Below are 21,813 nucleotides of genomic sequence, written 5' to 3' on the forward strand. Positions count from 1 at the left end.
TAGACCAATCTAGACTCGGTACCAGTCCAAAATCCATGCTCAGTAGGCTTACAAAATACCTTTACTGTCACTTTCATAAAATAATTAACTTTAAAAAGATATGATCATATAAATGCAACAAGTCTTTCTTTAATTTAACATAACATTTATTTTATCTTTCACCACATATCAAATAATCACACATTTTAACAGCTTACAAAACCATATGATACAGCTCAGCTAAACTAAATGTACATTAGAAATTGCACAGAGGGATTTGCACTGTCATTTTAATGAATTTGCACCTTTAACTTGTGTGTATCTGCATTTCCTCACTCCAGATGTTTCATTGAGAACCACGGTTGTTTCTACCATAAGTCTATATATGGTTTCTTAAGGTGAGCTTGGACAGCAGTGGAGGGTACAAGTGAAAGCAATATCAGTGAACAGCTTCATTTCCACAAGTGATATTAATCCGTTATTGTTGTTATTGATTAGTTATACCAATTAACAGTTGTGATTTTCAACAGAGACTTATGAAAATTAAAACACACCATCACTATTATTACCATACACAGTTTTATGTTTATTAGTTGAAGTTTAGTATTTTATTTGCACTGTGATTCAGCTAAGTGGGTCAGGTATGCAGTTCTGTTGTTACCAAAAGAGGACGCCACAACCCTGGCATGGAGATGGTCAATCATAATATGGCACCATGGACATAATATTGTTTATTGACTGAATACCCCTTTAACAGTAGAGTACCTTGCCCAGAACATTTAGAATAGAAAATAAATAACATTTATTCCGTCAGGCTGTGAACTGTGATCAGACTTAGTCAGAGGCAAAATAGAGGCATCAACTGCACTGCTGTGATGCAATGTCTAGTTCCAAGCTTGCCAAAAAACAGAATTTGCAAGACAAATGCATTAGTGATTTGTCATATGTTGTTGTACTATCAAGGACCTGTTGGATACTACAGATTTAAATAGATTGTTTTGTCGATTGATATTCGAGTTACAGTATTATGATATAACTATCATCACAATGAAAATTGCCATTTATTACTTATAATCAACTAAACACTTTCTAAAATATCAATTATTTTGCATTTTTCTGCTCTAAAATCTAAACTTTTCTAGTTCGACTGGCAACGTGTCAAGATCCAAGAACCAAGCTCAATCTCTTCTTTCAAGTCCTTTAGCCTGAGTAGGCTGTTGAATATAGCTGGTGCTCCATCTCAGTGACATGGGCCTTTCTCCAGATACACTTTTTTCATAGACCGTCATCGGCATCATCATCACCACAGCTTGCTATTTTCTGTTTTCTTCATATCTCATGTAACAATACAGCCAATAAGATTCCTTATCAAATTCAGTGATCAGGAATATGTTGCATTCACTGACAAGCAGCTGTATTACAGCACATATTATCATTATTATAAGCATTAAAAATACAGCTGTACAAAAGAAACCCTGTTATAAATTACACACAAAGCTGAAAAATTAAAGAGGTACATACTATAAGGAACATGATTTGACTTTAACTTCCTATGTGGATTAGAATGGAAAGATTTGCTGCTTTTCAAAAGGAGTTGAATTGCGATGACCAAACAGACAGCAGCCTACATTATCATACCTCTGAAACCATGTCTGAAAAATATAATTCTCAATTTCTATACATTCCCAGGCAAGACTGTTTTTGTTCATTTAAAGGGCATGTCTCTTCTCCCTAGGCCTCGGTATTTCCTTCTCTTTGTAGATGTGTCCTTCCTTACTGTAACAAGAACATGGATCAATACAGATTGTCATAGATATTAGTTAGCCAACTGATTTAACTTTTAAAGAAATGAGACATGGGTTATGACCTGTGATAACAGAGGTTTAATCAAAGTCTGTGAATGTTCACTAGAGCTAAAAAATGGACCACTGCATAACTATAAACCCGGTTAAACCCATCAGTGCGGGAACAACTAAACTATGTTTGCATCAGACTTTGTAAAGCAAGAGGCAAAACATAAGGACTGCATGTAGACAAATGCATACTGTTGTCAAGAAATTTTGACAAGAGGCTTTGTAAATTGTTTGCCAGATTGTATATAAAGGCTTCCAAAAGATTAGTTAGTTAGACATTCCTTTCAACAAGTCAAGTCGCATGACCATGATACAGCCCGTATGCTCCTGGAACTTGCCCAATGACCACTGAAACACAAAACCAACATAGAACACAATATCCTGAATGTACAATGTCTCTCCTGTCATCTACAGTGTGTGAAGTGTCTGGTGAGGTGTGTTGCTGGTGAGAGGTGGACAAGGTGAGCTGAGGGGAAGGAAGGAGGGAGGTTGTCTAGGCCCTGAGCCATGGCTGTACACTCCTATGGTAACACCAGAATCTACAGCCAAGTCTCAGCGCAACTGTTATCTGCACTGGGGTTTGCTGTATAGAGGTAGTAGCCAAAGGAAACTAGAGTTATCTTCCTGTGCCTCTCTGCAAGCAGAAAGGGCCTATAGTCAGAGCAGTGCAAACTTCTGGCTGTCTTGATATCGGAACCATTCTGATGGAGCATGGAAGCCATTAGGGCCGAAATGTCATGTTCTCAACCAGATAATGTAATAATGCCAATAAATTGTTATTATGGCTACAAAAGCCCCATGTGAGCAGTCTTAAAGTCAGCCAATACCTCTCTCCAGTTTTCCCCCTTGAAGACCCACCTTGGAAGGTTTGTTTTGTTTTTTAATATGCCATATAGTATACAAATACAAAGAGTGGCAACCAAATGGTTTGTGACTTCAGCAATGTACTACAAATGATAGATGTGTTTTTAAAAATGTTGAAAACATTACTCGTCTGCTCTGAAGTAGGAAGTCTACAACATGATGCAACATGAAAATGATTTGGCTTATGTGCACTTACATAGATTAGTAGTCTACAGGACCATATTGATTAGCAGGGGACGGAGGGTTGTGGTGACACATACAGAGTACAGTTTATTCTCCCTGCCTATTATCAGTAACCTTTTAACGCCAAAACGACCATACCGAACATGATGTACAGTCTCAGGGGACTGCAGGCAGAGCAACGACATATGCACACACACACGCACAGCCAAACAGGAGCCAACCAACAACAACGTAATGGGAGTGATGCCAGACCGCAATAATGCATTGTTCACAAGTCCAGACCTTGCCTGCTTGAGACTCCAGTAACTCCTGCGGCAGCAAAGGGCATCCAGGAATGAATAGGATACGTACTGGAATAACTCAAGGCCTGATCGCTCTCATACAGGTGTCTCTGGCTGCAGCCCAATTCTGATCTTTTGCCCAATTATTGGCAAAAGGCCTTTTCTCATTGGTCAAATGAACAATAATTGGGCAAAATATCAGAATTGGCTGCCTGTGAAAATGCAGCCTCTGTGTCTGCCTTACCTAACTGGGCCCAAAGCTACCCAGGTGATGCTAATTTTTGTACTTTAGATGATGCTTTTCCACTGCAAGGATTTACACTGGTGTTTGGCCTAAAGACTCAGACTTTTGTGTTTGTAGAGAAGCTTTTGTCACATCAAGATGTGTACTACAGGATGTGTATCGTGTACTCCCATCAGAAAACAGCTGACCTGACCTCTGTAGGAACTGATACAGAGAGGACTGGCATCCTATCTACACTAAGCATAGGGTGACACGTTGACGCGTGATGATGATGTCGTAGGACAAGGGCCTCACTTTAGACTGTGGCTTAGTTTCGATGGGAAACTGACTAAACTGTGAGACGATGTGAGATACTTGTGGAGATAAGAGAGGGGGAACAACAGTGGAGACATGAGTCGTGTTTATTAGGGCACATATCGGAACACGTTTCCTAAAATGTTTCGCAACGGAAAATAAAAATGTGCGTTTCTTAATGGACAATTCCAAGTAGTCCCTCTCTTTTTCAGTCCGTTTTCTTCCATTTGGTGCCTAATGAACATGACCATGGATGAGGTCAGGGGTCAGAGATCGAGGATCAGTCTCTCAGCAGTTGCAGCTCTTCTCCCTCGGCTCCACCTCAATGTCCTCTTCGCCCGGGTACAGGACCCCGGTGGTGAGGCCGCTCTTCACCCCGTCCCATCCGTCCCTCGTGGTGATCTCCCCCATCTTCATCAGCTCATAGATGTCCCTGCTGAGCAGCTGGAAGGCCCGGTCCACGTTGCTGTTGCACTTAGCCGATGTCTCCACATAGCGGATCCCCATCTCCGCCGCCAGCTGCTCAGCCTCGTCCCGCGTCACCTTCCGGTCCTTGTTTAGGTCGCTTTTGTGGCCAATCAGAATGTAGACCATGTGGTGAGGCAGAATGTGCTCGCTCACTTCCTTGTGCCACTCCCTCACGTGGTCAAAGGTCTTGCGATTGGTCAGGTCGAACACGAGAAGCCCGCCCACTGAGTTACGGTAATAGGAAGTAGTGATGGACCTGGAAGATGGAGTAGGAGATGTTACAATTCAGCTCTGTCCCATAGTGTAACGGGAATTTAAACAATGCTGACTTGAATCTCAGTGTAACCCTGAACCAAACTACACTCATAGCATGACAACAGCCATATTGGAGTTGGCAAAACAGCATAACAAGATCCGCGACTCCTTGCAGGTCCAGGGAAAAACATCACTTGTGGCTTACAAAGGAATGATAACTAACAGTACAGACCTGTAGAGATAGTTCATTCATGCCACTGAGAATCTATTTTAGGTGTGTACTGTGAACCTCCTAGGAGAAAATAGTCTTTCTTCCATAATATGCTGTCAGGGACATGCAGGTTTGGCTTCAAGAGGAAACGGAAATCTGAGAGCAGAGTCTGCAAACACAGTTATAATGATCTTAGAGGAATTGTATCTGAGACTACAGGCATCAGTGGGGAATGAATTATGTTGTTTACATATTTTTTTCAATTACAATATACTGGCTCCTGGATGGCTACTGTACATGTCTGGGCATTGCAGACTAGGCTACAAAGAGGCACATTACAACATGTATGTAACAGAGAGAGAGAGACATGCCTGCGGATTTACAGGCCATCTCAGCAGCAACAAACGACACTTACAGAATAACTGGATTTGAGTGATATCCATCCAAAGACAGGCATCAAAACCTTCTTATCATTGTATTATAAAGGGATATTTAATTAGTGTATTACACAAAACAATATCAAGGCGAGGTTGTTGCCCATCATCCATGAATGAATGTAACTGATGATGCGCCACAATTTGGTGACTGTTTTTATGATGGAGATTGGAGTAAGGGGCCACAGTTATTACAGTCATAGGGTAAAACATGACTGACGATTACTGACCTCGTTTCTCTGTGGGTGACTAGAGAGACAATAAAAACGAATATTTTTCTCCACTGTTATTCACCAAAAATTGTAAACCGATCACAATAGATATCGTGAGGTCTGGTGCGTGTTACTTATTTGATACAAATCGGTTAATTTATACTGATGGAAATAATGAAGTACATGATCTTGTCAACAGATTTTTGATAACAGATATAGGCCTAGGATAACATGTATTGTCTACATCTCACCTGAATCGTTCCTGTCCAGCCGTGTCCCACAGTTGAAGCTTGATTTTAATCCCTTGCTCGATGTCTAGCGAACGGGCATAAAAATCCACACCGACGGTTGGATCCGCTACATCGCTGTAAATTCCATCTGTAAACCGCTTCAGCAAAGACGATTTGCCTACCGTCGAGTCTCCGAGCAAAATTATCCTGAACTGATATTGCCACAAAATATCCATGACATGGCTAGAGAGAGACCCACAATGGTGGTGGTTCTGAAACAAAGCTGCGCAGCACGTTGTGTTTACAAAGCCAGTGACTGCTGCTGCCTATTGCCTTCTGGTCAGACAGAGATGGGAGCGCCAGCTAGCAAAGAGCGATAGTGCTGCAGTCATGTGATAGGCTACCTACCCAGGTCCATGCACGGGCTTTATTATACGGCCCATTGCTTCAGAACATCACCATAAAAAGAATACGTCACATTTATGTTATGACAACTCTATAGCCTTATTGTATTGTATTCTAGCCTATGGGCCAAGGCCACGAAGCGTAATTTCGATAATGAAAATATGAATCGTACGTGAGGCCTATACAGTGTGAAAATATAGTTAGATAGCAGATGATAAGGCAAGCTGTTATCCGACTCTCAAATTGGTGTGAAATTCCATGGAGCCAATGCCTGGTCCGTCTATAAATTGCTTATTGACTTGACATGGCCATGACTGCATAGCATGAGCTGTAGGCGAAACTATTTCCTGCGATGTACACGAATTGTGATATGCATTGCATGATATTCTTGTATTTGTTGTGTTAAGTCCGTTCGAAAGGCAATTAAATCCTGGTTTTTCAATTAAACTTTAGTCGCAGCAGTCATGGAACTGTCCCTGGTGCTGAAATGTTGAGACCGGTTTTTGGCGTCAGTCAGTGTGTGCGTTTGTTGGGTTGTTGACTTTGCTCAGTTGAAATTTAGTTCTCACTTAGGCTTGCCTAACAGCATTGATTAAAGTAACCACTTTCAACACTATTGGCCTACTAACAATATACACCTCGATTGCATAGATGTCCCACTGTCACGAGAATTTATATCTCAATGTTTTAACTGAACTATTTTATATCTCTGTCTAATTCCCGAAGGTTGTAAAGCTCCAGTTCAAAGAAATAGACAGTCTCAGCCTGTAATAGATACATTCTTTATTCAGAGAGCGCTCTGTCTTCAAAAGTTGCTGTGAACCTTGTGGGATTGTCCCGTGTGGCTCAGTTAGTAGAGCATGGTGTTTGCAACGCCAGGGTTGTGGGTTCGATTCCTACGGGGGACCAGTACGGAGAAAAAAAATGTATGAAATGTATGCATTCACTACTGTAAGTCGCTCTGGATAAGAGCGTCTGCTAAATTACTAAAATGTATAATGAGAACACAGTCTTTTTATAGCACACACACAAATAAACTCACATCAGTAGAAACTCCACCTCGCTTTAGGTGGGCTGTATTTTTCCACAGTTCACATACATTGTTTATCACACTTCTACAACATGTTTTATTATCTTCTGCAAGCCTAGCCGTTTGTAACAGTTGCTCTCCTCCCTAGGCTGGGGAGGCCTCTTTCCAGTTATTAGTTTCACCGTTATCACAAGTCGACAGTTCAGTTGTCCTTGAATGTCTCAACTATACCCTGCTCATATTGCAAAATAGTAACACAATGGCCTAGTCTAAAAGGTCTAGTCACACACATTATTGGATTATGACTCTAACACATTTCATACAATTATATATGGTTTCAGGGTGGAATACTTTAGTCATTATCTTAAACATACAAATTCTTCTATCACCTACAGACCTACACATCTATTTTCAAATCCGGAAGTGTAATTTCCTATTGTTGCCAACTCGTATAGGCATAGGACGTCTGGAATAAATACTAGTGTGTGGCCTTTATCAACCTCAGATGCCTTAATCCAAAAATCACAAGTGTTGGCACTGGCAGCAATCCATTGATTTGTCTTGGTCAGAACTGCATTGACCAGGTGTAATAAATTAGCAATAGCTTCAAGTGAATTTTTTTTGTTTGCCTCTCTTCAAACATGTATATTTTTTTTTTACCCCTTCTATTTTCGTTGTATTATTTGTTCATTATTTATTGTTTGTCTTATCAGTAGCCATTAGCTATCTAATTTATGCCACATTTTAGCATTGGTAGCTATGTTGATAGCGGTCTATGATTTATGGCGAACGTCATATACCGTCATACATCTCGTCCATGTGACACATGTGGACCAATCGCCATGTTGTCCCCCACTATATAAACCAATAGACGGCGGATTTTCTCTCTCTCTTCAGTTCAAGCTAAATGCAAAGGTGAGTTACCAGCAAAAGAGTTATCGCCTGACATCACCTTTTATATTCAAGTGAAAGATGTTCAACTTATTTACCAATATCACATGTTTTTGGATAAGCATGTACTTTAATGTTTCAATGGGTTTTCTAGCGTTTTGCTTTCGGTTCCTAGGACGGGTAGACTAACTTCCGGCGGGACCTGCACGTTCTTGTGATCTACTTGGCTATATAGCCAGCTACGTTAGCAATTAAAGTAGTTGCTGTGAACCTTGTGGACAAGCTAATGTTAATCGTGAAGTTACATGTACCATTTCGAACATGCTTACCTACGCTAGTTTGATACTCATTGTTAGCTATGTTGGCCTGTGATTTCCACGTGGCCGCTGCTGCTCGCGGCCCTTATCGAAGCCGATTCAGTCCACTCTTCTGGCTGACTCGGTCAACAAAGGAGCCATGGTTTTACCGACGGATGCTGTGAGGGTGTAACTTATCAGCAACAATTTGGGAAAGAACAGTAACTTTTTTCTTTCTCCTTCTGTGAGCCAGCAACTATGGCTAACCATGTCACATTGCGTAGATGGTTATTCTAGCAATTGTTAGATTTCGTGCAGTGAGTGCAGGCCCACACAGCTAGTTGGTTAAGGTTAGCCATACTGACTACCTCATCATTGATCTCTGCTTCTAGGTGGACAAACCGCATACGATGAACCCTGCTCAACCCAATATGGCTGCATTGCTACTGCAGAATAGGTGAGCAGTGTCAATGAACTATGATCTCTGTACAACCCAATTCAAAACCCAGGCACCTATCGAAGCCGTTCCTGCATTCTTGTAGCAGACATGGTCAACAAGATGCCAAAAACAACACTTTCACCGACGGTCGCTGTACAGTTCGAAAGTAACTGACGCAGCAACATTAAGGGGAAGGACATTCCAGGCACCATTGTACGTAGAACATGTAAATGTATTGGTCATATGATGGACTAATTTTTCTAATTGATTGCTTCCTTATGGCTCGAAGCCCAATGATATCTTCTGATCAGACGGTGGATTAACAAATGGATATGCAGAAGGTACGTTTATGCTGGATGATTTCAAGACGTTTTACCATCCTTCATTCTGGCTGTGATGAGACACTTGCCCTCACTTAGAGGAATGCCTCGATGCTGAGAACTTCTTAGTACTCGTCTGAGCCCAGATATATCATTGATTTAACTGAATGTAAATTGTGTGGTTTTGGTTATACAACGAAGTATCTCTCTACCTGATCCTATTTTTCTAATGCTCTCTACAGGATTAGTCAATCTGAAGACCCTATAAAATGGGATTAGGATGAACCAGTGGAAGTTCTAATTGGAGGTAATTCTGATTTTCTAAAAATCTCTTAACCTTTTGGCTGTGATGACAAACTTGCCCTCACTTAGAGGAGTACCTCATTGATGAGAACTTATAGTACTCGTCTGAGCCAAGATATTGCAATGAGAGCAAATTGTGTGGTTTTACTATGTAAAAAAACATGTAGCTGTCTCCTGACTCAATTTTCTCTATAGGTTTATAACCTCAGATGGCTTGAGAATTAACCACTGAACATTCTGAAGGTAATTCAAAATGTCTGCCTTTCATTCTGGCTGTGACACACTTGCCCTCACTGCCTTGATAATTTAACCTACCTGGTGAAATGATAAATGTAGACATTCCAGTATTCAACTTCTGAGCCTGTTTATTGAAAGTAGTAATGAATTAGAAACATCCTCAATGCTTTGGAATGGAAATGAGCCTAGATCGATCATCCCACGACTGTCACTTTGTTTCTCATCAGGTCTCGTACCAACTGAAATGGCAGAGGTGACGACCCAATCACCTTGGGATTGAACGGCTGGTAAGGATTTTTCTTTTAAAACAAGTGTTGTCTGGTCCCCATGATAGCATGCTATCCTAAGGACCCGGGCTCTGACTGTAGCCTCTGGTTCTCCAAGTGTATGCCAGAGAAATGGGGAGTCTTTGACTGTCCTAGCCTCTCTGTGCCTGAGGTAGTCACTCTACTGTCCTACAGATGTTTAGCTTCATCTTTGAACCTTAGTAATTTTGCTTTGATAGTTCCACCAATGTAAATCCTGCTGTTAAAGCTTACTTTGCACTGCTGAATGTCTTTCTGCAGGTATGTAGGTACAAGTGTGCCTCAACACTTGAGATGGAATGGCCCAATCCAGGTCCCTTGATGGAATGTCTATCTGTAGGTATATACAGAACTGTCATTTTTTGGGGGATAAGTGCTTGTGATTTTTCTTCAGAGGGCCTGTTATGTTCTGATCAATGCTGATACCTTTTTATGTGACTACTGGATGAAACATGTGGATATGGGACTTAAATCACAGTAAATCCTTGGATGTAGTGTGTGTATCAAGAAGCTGACATTTATTTCATTTGCAGGTCTTGCAACTGCCTCTGGGTGAAATTACCAATTACACTTCAACGTTGATATACCTGTAGTCAGGGTTAAGGTATGTCATGCTTTGCCTCATGCTAATCACTGAATCATCTGTGCAGTCTCTGGTGTGTTCTGATCAATGATTGATATCTTTAAATGTGACTGTTGGATGAAACATGCGGATATGGGACTGAGATCAGAACGGCACCTTCAAAGTGTGTATAATACAAATTGTCTCCAGCCACTAAAACATTACTTTTTATTTTCAGGTCTTGCTAAAAGATGGATGAGGCCTGTCATATGCCATAAGGGCTTTCTCTTGCCAGCATAGCATCAATCACATTAACTGTTATGCTCTAGTGGGAATTCCACTAAGGGTCTGTATGTAGCTGCTGCTCAAATGGATAAGGCCTACATCCTTCCATGAACACCCTTCACATTAACCTGTGTGTTATTCATGTTTTTCAAGATGGCTAAATAATGTGTCCTGGTCCTATATCACTTCCCATGAGCCAGGTTGACAACTACCTATGTAATGTGTGATGGGAAAATATTTGTCTCTATACTTGTAAAGCCCTTTGACTAAAATAAAGATGAAATGTACAAAGACCTCATTTGTCATAAATATTGGGGGGCACCTTTAAACCAGAAGCCAACCCCTACAATGTGTTTAGGGGACAACAGGACTGCCCACCAGCGTAGATCTCTGGGTCATTCAGCCTGTAACTTGGCGCTCAAGTGTTTCAATTTGCAATGAAAAGAAACTCCCCACCAATCCATTGAGGGAATTAAACAGCAGTCACAGTTATTGCTTGTGAGACATGTTTGACCCAACTGACAGTTGCATATACACATACTAACGATCCCTTTCAGGAAAATATCTTAAGAGCTAATTTAGCCCTTGTCTTGGTCCTCCATGTGAAAAAGGGATTCCCTGTTTCAGCTGTTCCTTTCCCTCTGTAAGAGGAAATTGTGGGCAGATTAATGTTTCCAGACAAATTTGGGTAGCCTAGAATCCAAACTGACAACGAAATTTTAGTGTTGCTTACCAGTCACACAAATTCCTGTGAGATGGACTCCGCTATTTCAGAGTCTGGGGTGCTGCTGCCGCTCTGATCACTGTACGTGTCCCTACAGAGAGATGGTATTCAAATGACACGTTACTTACACATCCAACAATGTATTAGAACGGCATACTTTTACTATAAAATGTCGACGTTCCACGGCACAATATTTCATTGAGCCAGTTCTTGTAACATTCAATGCCCTACTGAGTGAATATTCGGTTACCGCGGAGATAGACGGCAACCCTTCTGTAGGTAGCTCTGTAGTTTCCCGGCTGATGCCAGTAGGAGGCCAAAGTAGGGAGGCGATGGTTTGATGGGGCGAGAGGTGAACTCAGGATGATACTGCACCCCTACGAAATACGGATGATCTAGAAATAAAAGCAGAGGAGAGGTGGTTAAGAGCTGTAGGTGAGGTGTGAGTATAAAAAGGTATGTGCAGACCAAAAACATTTTGTCCTCTCATACACATGATCCCGGGGACACTTACCGTCTAGCTCAATGACTTCCATTCGCTCTCCTTCTACGTCTTGACCCACGAAGTGAAAGCCTTTACCCTCAAAGTGATCCTTCAGCTCCGGGTTCACCTGAGACAGGAAACAAGGTAAGCACACAAACACTAGTGAAATGTAGAGAAGGTATATAACCTGTTGGGGATAGGGGGCAGTATTTGCACAGCCGGATAAAAAACGTACCCGATTTAATCTGGTTACTACTCCTGCCCAGTAACTAGAATATGCATATAAGTATTGGCTTTGGATAGAAAACACCCTAAAGATTCTAAAACTGTTTAAATGGTATAACAGAACTCATATGGCAGGCAAAAACCTGAGAAGATTCCTTACAGGAAGTGGCCTGTCTGACCATTTCTTGCCCTCCTTGATCATCTCTATCCAAAACAGGGGATCTCTGCTGTTTCGTGACACTTCCTACGGCTCCCATGGGCTCTCAGAAGGCGGGAAAAAGCTGAACGATATAATTCCACCCCCAGGCTGAAACACATTAGCGCGTTTGGCAAGTGCTCTATCAGAGGGCCATCAGGCTGAGGCTCGTGCATGAGGGGATAGCATGCTTTTACTTTCACTCTCTTTGTAATAAAAAACAATTTCCCGGTTGGAATATTATCGCTTTTTTACGAGAAAGGTGGCATAAAAATGGATTTTAAACAGCGGTTGACATGCTTCGAAGTACAGTAATGGAATATTTAGAATTTTTTTGTCACGAAATGCGTCGTGCTCGTCACCCTTATTTACCCTTTCGGATAGTGTCTTGAACGCACGAACAAAACGCCACTATTTGGATATAACAATGGATTATTTGGGACCAAACCAACATTTGTTATTGAAGTAGAAGTCCTAGGAGTGCATTCTGACGAAGAATAGCAAAGGTAATAACATTTTTCTTATAGTAAATCTGACTTTGGTGAGTGCTAAACTTGCTGGGTGTCTAAATAGCTAGCCCTGTGATGCCGGGCTATCTACTTAGAATATTGCAAAATGTGCTTTCACCGAAAAGCTATTTTAAAATCGGACATATCGAGTGCATAGAGGTCTGTATCTATAATTCTTAAAATAATTATGCTTTTTGTGAACGTTTATCGTGAGTAATTTAGTAAATTCACCAGAAGTTTTCGGTGGGAATGCTAGTCACATGCTAGTCACCTGCTAATGTAAAAAGCTGGTTTTTGATATAAATATGAACTTGATTGAACAGACATGCATGTATTGTATAACATAATGTCCTAAAATTGTCATCTGATGAAGATCATCAAAGGTTAGTGCTGCATTTAGCTGTGGTTTGGGTTTATGTGACATTATATGCTAGCTTGAAAAATGGGTGTCTGATTATTTCTGGCTGGGTACTCTGCTGACATAATCTAATTAAATTAAATTAAAATGTTTTGCTTTCGTTGTAAAGCCTTTTTGAAATCGGACAGTGTGGTTAGATTAACGAGAGTCTTGTCTTTAAAATGCTGTAAAATAGTCATATGTTTGAGAAATTGAAGTAATAGCATTTCTAAGGTATTTGAATAACGCGCCACGGGATTCAACTGGCTGAGTAGGTACCTAGCCCAGAGAGGATAAAGAGAAAGTGGTGTGAACATGAACCTCAAAGCGATGTCGGTGTCTCTCATCCACATACTCAGCGTCTCCGTAAAGTCTTCCTGCAATGAGAAACAGCAGGTACAGTGCATTCAGAAAGTTCAGACTCCTTGACTTTTTCCACATTGTTACCTTAGACTTATTGTAAAATGGATTAAATAGTTTTATCCCCTAATCAATCTACAAATCTGTACCCTATAATGAAGCAAAAAAGGGTTTGAAATTTTTGTAAATTCATTAAAAATAAACTGAAATATATTTACGTAAGTATTCAGACCCTTTACGCCATACTTAGTTGAGTCACATCTGGCAGCGATTGCAGCTTCGAGTCTTCTTGGGTATGACGCTACACGCTTGGGGAGTTTCTCCCATTCTTCTCTGCAGATCCTCTCAAGCCCTGTCAGGTTGGATGGGGAGTGTCGCTGCACAGGTTGGATCAGGTTCGAGTCCGTGCTCTGGCTGGGTCACAGACATTCAGAGACTTGTCCCGAAGCCATTCCTGCATTGTCTTGGCTGTGTGCTTAAGGGCGTTGTCCTGTTGGAAGGTGAACCTTCACCCCAGTCTGAGGTCCTGAGCGCTCTGGAGCAGGTTTTCATCAAGGATCTTTCTGTACTTTGCTCCACTCATCTCTCCTTCGATCCTGACTAGTCTCCCAGTCCCTGCCACTGAAAAACATCCCCACAGCATGATGCTGCCACCACCATGCTTCACCGTAGGGATGGTGCTTGGTTTCCTCCATACGTAACGCTTGGCATTCAGGCCAAAGAGTTCTAACGGTTTCCTCAGGCCAGAGAATCTTGTTTATCATGGTCTGAGATTCTTTCTAGGGGCCTTTTGGCAAACTCCAAGCGGGCTGTAATGTGCCATTTACTGAAGAGTGGCTTCCGTCTGGCCACTACCATAAAGGCCTGATTGATGGAGTGCTGCAGAGATGGTTGTCCTTCTGGAATGTTCTCCCATCTCCACAGAGGAACTCTGAAGCTCTGCCAGTAACCATTGGGTTGTTGGTCACCTCCCTGACGAAGGCCCTTCTCCCCAGATTGATTAGCTTGGCCCGGAGGCCAGCTCTAGAGTCGTGGTGGTTCCAAACTTCTTCCATTTAAGATTGATGGATGCCACTGTGTTGTTGGGGACGTTTCAATGCTGCAGAAATGTTATAGTACCCTTCCCCAGATCTGTGCCTCGGAGCTCTATGGGCAATTCCTTCGACCCCATGGCTCTGTTTTTGCTCTGACATGCACTGTCAACTGTGTGACCTTATAAAGACAGGTGTGTGCCTTCCCAAATCATTTCCAATCAATTGAATTTACCACAGGTGGACTCCAATCAAGTTGTAGAAACATCAAGGTAGATCAATGGAAACAGGATGCACCTGAGCTCAATTTCAAGTCTCATAGCAAAGGGTCTGAATACTTCTGTAAATAAGGTATCTTTTTATTTTATTATAAATGTGCAAAAAATCCTAAAAACCTGTTTTCGCTTTTTCAATACGAGGTATTGTGTGTAGATTAATGAGTAAAATGTTTTATTTAATCAATTTTAAAATAAGTCTAACGTAGAAAAATGTTGAAAAAGTCGAGGGGTCTGAATACTTTCTGAATGCACTGTATAGTGTGTGATTATGACAGTGACTTTACTCTCAGTTTGGTCTCTTACTTAGTATACTGTTGGTGGTCTTGAAAATGGTCCGTCTCTTTCCCAGCCTCATGGTCCCACCCATCTGCCCAGGATTGTGTTCTGGCATGTCAATCACCTAAAGAACCAGTAAGGAATCAGATTTCTGTTTGTTGGCCTTCACGACCAGTAAAGGGGAGGGGAGATCTTATGAAGGTGGAACCTACAACAGGATGCTTTGATTCGGGATGAAACTCTGTGGAGTTGGCATCTTCCCATTCTAGCACATTCCTGGCAAATTCACACACAGCCAGCTGCATCCCTAGACACACACCTGTAAACCCATAGGAGTCAGGTTAACACTGCACATACATGAAGGAATGTGAATGGAAAGCTTTAAATTCCATCCTCAGGTGTAATTTGTTCCTTGATGTGAAGACTGCATCCTCGTAGCTGCCTGCCACTGATACAGACAATTCTCTACCTAGGAAGGGTTTCTTCTGTTTGCGTGCCCAGTTGATGGCGTGGATCTTCCCCTCGGTCCCTCTGACTCCAAACCCTCCAGGTACCAGGATGCCACTGTGGAGGGAGGGAAACACCATCATCATGAACATAGTCACAATACTGACCCTGTTCTCTACCAGTCCATCTGACCCCCTGTGATGCCATATCTCAGTGTTTCTCCCCGTGTCCCGCCCAGCCACGTGTACTTAATTGATGTGTTTAAGTTCAGGCATACCCTATTCAACTGGATGAATCAGCTGTGCTGGACTACCGTACATAAAATAAGTAGAACTGGCTGGGGGTACAAGAAGAGGATTGGAGAACAATACCATAAAAGGTGCCACATCCCACCGCTAGACCTTCTACCGCGGACCCTACCATACTTACTCAGCACTGCAGAGTTTTTGCCATGCCTCATGGTACTTCACAGGCTCTTCCTTCAGTGTGTTTGGCTCCAGGTCTGCTGAGTCAATATACTGAGAAAAAAATAGACGAGGGGAGGGGGAGACATGAGAATGGGTTGCTATTGACCCGATAGGACGTAGCTTATCCAATACTGAACAAATGCATAACACAAACATTTCAAACGAGTTTACTGAGTTACAGTTCATTGAAGGAAATCAGTCAATTTAAATCAAATTCATTCGGCCCTAATCTATGAATTTCACATAACTGGGCAGGGGTAGAGCCATGGGTGGGCATCCACTAGGGAGCCAGGTCACTCACTGGGGAGCCAGGCCAAGCCTATCGGAATGAGTTTTTCCCCCACAAAAGATTTTAAAGACAGAACACTCCTCAGCAGCACCCCCCCCCCCCCAATTCTCTAGCAACAGCCCTGTTGGACATTCCAGCTGTCAGCATGCCAATTGCACGCTCCCCCAAAACAAAACCCGTGACAGTGTGTTGTGACAAAACTGCACATGAGTGGCCTTTTATTGTCCCCAGCACAAGGTACACCTGTGTAATGATCATGCTGTTTAATCAGCTTCTTGATATGCCACACCTGTCAAGGTGGATCGATTATCTTGGCAAAGGATAAATGCTCACTAACAGGAATGTAAACAAATTTGTGCACAACATTTTTGCAAAATAAGCTTTTTGTGCATATGAAACATTCCAGGGATCTTTTATTTCAGCTCTTGAAAAACGGGACCAACACTAAATGTTGCGTTTATATTTTTGTTCAGTATAGTTGACATGACTGCACAAACAAGTAAGACTTAAACATGAAATCACACTTTATAGCAGCAATCTTCTTCAAAATAAAACCTATTCCTGAGAACATCCAAGCCAGAGGAACAGTATAATTTAGCCTTGCTGTGTAAGAAACTAAATAGAAAAAGATGCACTGTCATGCACAGGGGTTAAGATGCTTGTGGATGTAGGGCTGGTTTTCCAGACACTGATTAAGCGTAATCCTGGACTAGAATGCACTTTCTACATTGAAAGTGTTTCTTAGTCCAGGACTAGTCTTATTATATGTCCAGGAAACCAGCCAGTAGTGCCTTTCCAAGTGTGTAGTTTGTACATGTGTTTTAGCCTGGCTGTGTGTGTGTTTTACCTTGATATCCAGTTTGTGGCAGATGGCTAAGGCCGAGTGTTCTAGCGCTTTGATGACTGACGCGTAGGAGTCTGTGAACTTGGTGTATTTCCCCACCAGGGCTATAGAACACTGCTCTAGGAGCCTGTCTGACCTGGGATTCAAAAACACCATAGGCAAAGTTATATGCCGCGTTCAAAACGGAGAACTCTGAAATCTCCAACTTCAGTGCGTTCAAGACAACTGGGAACTCGGGGGGTAGCTCCAACTGAGAAAAATAGATTTGAACGGTCATCCAACTCGGAAACTCTGACATCTTTCTAGAGCTCCCAACTTGAAGATAACCGACGTCATGATTTGACCCCCTTTTTCAGAGTTCCCAGTTGGCTTAAAGCACCAATCATCTGAATACAGGTCACTCCATAGTGCTGCAATAGAACAGGTGAATAGGCAGAGCAACCAACCCAAACAGCATCATTACATATCTCTGTAGTTTTCTCATCCAGATATGTAGTTCTTTATCCAGAGGTCAAACTCAAACGTGGTAGGTCTAAATCAAGGCTGTTCAAATCTGGTCCTGGAGGGTCGACACACTTGTTTTTTGTTTCTACCTGGTAGTTAATTGCCCTCACCTGGTGTCCCAGGTCTGAATCGGTCCCTTATTAGAACCGACAATTAACAGCCCAGGGCCCGGTTTCCCAAAAGCATCTTAAGCATGGGAAACTGAGCCCTGGTCTAAATAATCGAGCGCTACCAGTCCCAGAGACTGCCTGCCTGCACACCTGTCACACACCCACCTGTCAGACATCTCCTTCCACTTGGTGAGCATCTTCCTGGGGCGTGTCTCTATAGGAAGGTCTAGTCTCTGACAGAAGTAGCCCACCACCCCCTGGTTCTCCAGTAGCAGAGGCACTCTGTAGATGGACGACACGTCTGCCACGCAGATCACCTGGGAGAGGAGGGGAGAGCTAACACTCAGTCACAACTAGAGGCTTCAGTGCTTCTTTATTCATCTTTCCTTGATTCCTCACATCCTCCAAGGGGAGATGTATTGGACCTTCTCTAATACAGTTGAGAAGGAGGTGACAAGGTAGGATGTGAGGAATCACTGGGAAGATTTATTGAGCCAGTGTCGTTTCATCCTAGTGTGTGAATGTACGATCAGGTCTTACCTGTTCAGGTTCTACATGACAGAACATGGAGATCTTCTCTTTGACAGAGTTCTCCAGGGGAGTGGAGCAGCGACACATGATCTGGAGGGAATTGACAACAAACACAATTAGCTAACAGACAATCCTTGCACTAAATGTACAAATGGACAGAAAAGTGGTTATGACGGCTTGCTAGGATTAGAAAAACTTGGGTTCATTTAAACTCACCAGATCAGGAGACAGGCCGAGTCCTCTGAGCTCTCTGACACTGTTCTGAGTGGGTTTGGTCTTCTGCTCTCCTGTGGCACTGGGCTGTGGGACCAGGCTGACGTGGATGTTACAGAAGTTCTCCCTCTTCACCTTAAACTGGAACTGCCTGAAGGCTTCGATGAAAGGCATGCTCTCGATGTCTCCCACGGTGCCTCCTAGCTGCACACATAAAAACAGACATACCGGGATACACAATTACACAGGAATACAACTAGTAACTACCCAGCCCGAAATGACTCCTCAAGTAACATATGTCACACTATTATCAAACCAATAAAGGTTCTCTGGAAGTCATTGATCTACCAGTGTTAACCATAATCTTTTACCTCGATGACACAGATCTGAGGCTCCACACCGTCATCGTCAACAGGTACTCTGGCCTGACGCATCACCCACTCCTGGATGGCATCAGTGATGTGGGGCACCACTGCAAGGACACACCAAACAGGGACAGTTAGTCTGGAGATGCAGAGAACGTGACAAGAGAACTTGATAGCTCATATCCTTCCTTTTTGTTATTGGTTCTTCATAGGATATTGGACAGAACTGCCATGTCAAGCTAAATCAAATGCATATCAACTATTCAACAAGAGACTGAACTCCTGTATACCCAGTCTCTCTCCCAGCATGACTATGTACAGTCTTTCCCAGGTAGTCTCCTCTTCTTGTTGATGACAGATTGGTAGCTCTTCCTTTAACCCCTGTATATACATAGTTTCTACAAGTCATCCCAGCCCTTGTCCCGCACCGTCTTATAGGTAGTCTTACCCTGTACGGTCTTTCCCAGGTAGTCTCCTTTCCTCTCCTTGTTGATGACAGACTGGTAGATCTTGCCAGTGGTCAGGTTGTTGTCTTTGGTCAGTCTGATGTCCAGGAACCTCTCGTAGTTCCCCAGGTCCAGATCCACCTCACCCCCATCGTCCAGCACAAATACCTCACCTGGAGGGAGAGCAGAGGAACAGCGTTAAAACACCTCACCCGGAAGAAGTCGAGTGGTATGGTTAAAACCCTAGTCAACACGCAGACACAGAGCGAGGGACAGGATTCTGTATATTTGAATAGATGTTCATGTCTCCATCTGTATCGATGTTGATCTAGACCAGGGGTATTAAACTCTTACCCTACGAGGTCCAGAGCCTGCTGGTTTTCTGTTTGACCTGGTAATTAATTACACACACCTTGAGCCCCATGTCAAAATCAGTCCCTGATTAGAGGGGCGGGAGGGGTGGAACTGACTTCAAGGTCCAGAGGTGAGTTTGAGGGATCTAGACTATTGATGTTGATGTACCCTTCTGTGTACACAGGACACCAACATACATTCCTAGTAACATTTCTTGTATGGCAATAACATTTTCTGATTCCGACAACTGTGCTTGAGCAAAGAAAGTAATTCCATAACAAACAGAGAATAGTACTTAGGAGGCCTCATCATGGCATATAATTGCATTGACAGTGTCGTTTCAACCTATAATAGTTTGTTAGCATTTTCTTCTGTTTCATGACCCTGGACTCACCAAGTTACACAGCATACACACAAGACAGATCTTAAAATCACTATTTCTATAATACAGAACATTTCCTGAGCTCACCATGCTCGTACGGAGAGAAGGTCCCTGCATCTATGTTGATGTAGGGGTCAATCTTGATGGCGGTGACACGCAGACCACATGACTTGAGGATGGTTCCCACACTGGAGGCGATGATGCCCTTCCCGATGCCTGAGATGACGCCACCAGTGACCAGGATGTACTTCATTGTGGCACTGGGTAGGAGACAATAATACGGATTACAGTAATGTAGTTAATTGATTCTAGTAGCTACTTGAGGCGGCAGGTAGTCTAGAAGCTGGAGAGGTGCACCAGCAACTGGAACATTTCTGGTTCGAATCCCAAGTCCGACTCGGAGGATTCTAGGTATCCTACACCTAGATGCCATCTCCTGCCGTTGTGCCCTGAAGCAAGAAACGTTAGCCCTGTCTTTTTCATTTAGTGTTGCTCAACCAAGCAAGTCTACCCCTCTGAGATGGTGGAAAAAATGCCCAAGAGTTTTTTGTAATCAACATTCCTTCCCCTCAGGATGGGGGGTCTTGCTGATTCCTATCGTTCGATAGTACAGTACATGCAAAGACCGTACAGTGATACCTGCGTGGTGGCTAACGTTACATCGGTCAGAGAAATAAAGGACAAAGAGGGCGCGCGCATCGAAGGCATCAACGTTACTTTTTTCTAAAATCGAAAATATCTACTCTGTGGATACAACCACCAAGTAAATGCAACAATGTACAACAACTGAGTTCGTTAGTAAACATTGCAGTTAGCCAGGTGCAAAGGTTGTAACACAAGTTACCTAACAGTAAAGGACTTGCAACATATAAAGTAACGTTATCTACAGAACAGTTAGCTTGATATCCTATTCCATTATCAATAACTTTTAGCCACACTAGCCGGATAGCTAGCTAAACTGAATCCTAACCCAGGACAATGCATTGATGTACCATGCGACCAACCCTGTCATAATACAGTACAAGGAATATATAAAATGCGGACTCCAAGGTCACCTAGCCCGAGGATTCCATCACAGATAGAACAACGAGCTCTACAAATATTTGACTCCATCGCGTCAATTGAGCTAACAAGCTAAGAGCAGGCTAGGCTACCTCAGCGCTGCGGTGTTCACAAAGGAAGCATGTTTTTCAACTCACCAAAACTAAATAGTGTAAGGCGGTCAAATGGTAAATATTTGGACTTGATTAATTTAAAATTGTCAATGTATATACATTTAAATTCTTCCTTCAAATCTTGAATAATAATAAAAAAAGTTACTTAATTAGAATTGACTATCCATCCACTCCAAGTTCCAACACGTGTTGACTGGCCAAATGTTCTACCAGATCAGTACAGAAAAAGACGCGCGACTAAGCAAGAGTGGCCTTGTGGTCGAGTACGTCACGGTTGCGTCGGATCTGCGCACGCACCACGCTGGAAATGTAACTATTGTCTTTTTTCTTCAGGGTTTAAGCTATATCAATATGCCAATCGTTATTGCATATTGTTATTTTTGTTATGTCTACATATTTATAATAATTGCATGATTGTGAGTAAAATAGTCAAATGATGTCCGATACAAACCAGCAAACGACAATAATGTTTGTACCATGTTTTGTGTTGCTACCATGCTGTGTTGTCATGTGTTGCTGTCTTGCTATGTTGTTGTCTTAGGTCTCTCTTTATGTAGTGTTGTCTCTTGTCGTGATGTGTGTTTTGTCCTGTATTTATGTTATTTCTTTTTCCTTTTTAATCCCA

General features: G+C 42.4%; 2 protein-coding genes, 1 long non-coding RNA gene and 6 other non-coding genes across 11 annotated transcripts; 7 read left to right on the top strand and 2 right to left on the bottom strand.

Annotated features, from left to right (window-relative positions):
• Positions 1–140: 140 nt before the first annotated feature.
• LOC115173765 (ras-related protein Rab-39B) lies at positions 141–5,887 on the bottom strand. Its single transcript, XM_029732137.1, has 2 exons — positions 5,530–5,887; positions 141–4,422 (listed from the first exon to the last, which is right to left on the bottom strand). The coding sequence occupies exons 1-2, from the start codon at positions 5,742–5,744 to the stop codon at positions 3,987–3,989; spliced, it is 651 nt and encodes a 216-aa protein (XP_029587997.1). The 5' UTR covers positions 5,745–5,887; the 3' UTR covers positions 141–3,986.
• A 1,886-nt stretch (positions 5,888–7,773) lies between these two features.
• On the top strand, positions 7,774–10,875 carry LOC115173767 (uncharacterized). 2 transcript variants are annotated; one of them, XR_003871663.1, is made up of 9 exons: positions 7,774–7,858; positions 8,523–8,587; positions 8,859–8,910; positions 9,132–9,196; positions 9,388–9,435; positions 9,657–9,716; positions 9,996–10,074; positions 10,268–10,338; positions 10,535–10,875. It is a non-coding gene; the product is annotated as an uncharacterized LOC115173767 (long non-coding RNA). The 2 variants fall into 2 exon arrangements; XR_003871662.1 differs by having other exon boundaries at positions 9,996–10,070.
• On the top strand, positions 8,229–8,354 carry LOC115174169 (small nucleolar RNA SNORA16B/SNORA16A family). Its single transcript, XR_003871748.1, has one exon. It is a non-coding gene; the product is annotated as a small nucleolar RNA SNORA16B/SNORA16A family (small nucleolar RNA).
• Positions 8,636–8,771, top strand: LOC115174168 (small nucleolar RNA SNORA16B/SNORA16A family). The gene has a single exon (XR_003871747.1). It is a non-coding gene; the product is annotated as a small nucleolar RNA SNORA16B/SNORA16A family (small nucleolar RNA).
• LOC115174167 (small nucleolar RNA SNORD103/SNORD85) lies at positions 8,956–9,036 on the top strand. Its single transcript, XR_003871746.1, has one exon. It is a non-coding gene; the product is annotated as a small nucleolar RNA SNORD103/SNORD85 (small nucleolar RNA).
• On the top strand, positions 9,229–9,307 carry LOC115174184 (small nucleolar RNA SNORD103/SNORD85). Its single transcript, XR_003871762.1, has one exon. It is a non-coding gene; the product is annotated as a small nucleolar RNA SNORD103/SNORD85 (small nucleolar RNA).
• Positions 9,761–9,892, top strand: LOC115174177 (small nucleolar RNA SNORA44). Its single transcript, XR_003871756.1, has one exon. It is a non-coding gene; the product is annotated as a small nucleolar RNA SNORA44 (small nucleolar RNA).
• LOC115174181 (small nucleolar RNA SNORD99) lies at positions 10,397–10,467 on the top strand. Its single transcript, XR_003871760.1, has one exon. It is a non-coding gene; the product is annotated as a small nucleolar RNA SNORD99 (small nucleolar RNA).
• A 169-nt stretch (positions 10,876–11,044) lies between the features above and the next one.
• Positions 11,045–21,423, bottom strand: LOC115173766 (CTP synthase 1). 2 transcript variants are annotated; one of them, XM_029732139.1, is made up of 17 exons: positions 21,334–21,423; positions 20,101–20,273; positions 19,280–19,450; positions 18,838–18,938; positions 18,470–18,670; positions 18,263–18,343; positions 17,888–18,039; positions 17,112–17,244; positions 15,938–16,026; positions 15,531–15,625; positions 15,274–15,380; positions 15,089–15,185; positions 13,438–13,493; positions 11,820–11,916; positions 11,556–11,700; positions 11,315–11,396; positions 11,045–11,222 (listed from the first exon to the last, which is right to left on the bottom strand). In XM_029732139.1, exons 2-16 carry the CDS (start codon positions 20,264–20,266, stop codon positions 11,318–11,320), a joined length of 1,770 nt encoding a protein of 589 aa, XP_029587999.1. In that variant the 5' UTR covers positions 20,267–20,273; positions 21,334–21,423; the 3' UTR covers positions 11,045–11,222; positions 11,315–11,317. The 2 variants fall into 2 exon arrangements, with proteins under 2 accessions (XP_029587999.1, XP_029588000.1); XM_029732140.1 differs by having other exon boundaries at positions 21,213–21,374.
• Positions 21,424–21,813: the final 390 nt, after the last annotated feature.

Source organism: Salmo trutta, chromosome 34, assembly GCF_901001165.1.
Source record: "Salmo trutta chromosome 34, fSalTru1.1, whole genome shotgun sequence".
Classification (NCBI taxonomy): Eukaryota; Metazoa; Chordata; class Actinopteri; order Salmoniformes; family Salmonidae; genus Salmo; species Salmo trutta.

What these genes read in the sequence shown, in the direction of transcription:
- LOC115173766 (XM_029732139.1), bottom strand. Translation starts at nt 20,266, where the DNA reads ATGAAGTACATCCTGGTCACTGGTGGCGTCATCTCAGGCATCGGGAAG. An exon ending in GTCATGTAGAACCTGAACAG is followed by an intron (nt 18,040 to 18,262) that starts GTAAGACCTGAT and finishes CTCCTCTCCCAG; the next exon opens with GTGATCTGCGTGGCAGACGT. An exon ending in CCGAATCAAAGCATCCTGTT is followed by an intron (nt 15,186 to 15,273) that starts GTAGGTTCCACC and finishes CTGGTTCTTTAG; the next exon opens with GTGATTGACATGCCAGAACA.
- LOC115173765 (XM_029732137.1), bottom strand. Translation starts at nt 5,744, where the DNA reads ATGGATATTTTGTGGCAATATCAGTTCAGGATAATTTTGCTCGGAGAC. An exon ending in GCTGGACAGGAACGATTCAG is followed by an intron (nt 4,423 to 5,529) that starts GTGAGATGTAGA and finishes TCCATCTTCCAG; the next exon opens with GTCCATCACTACTTCCTATT.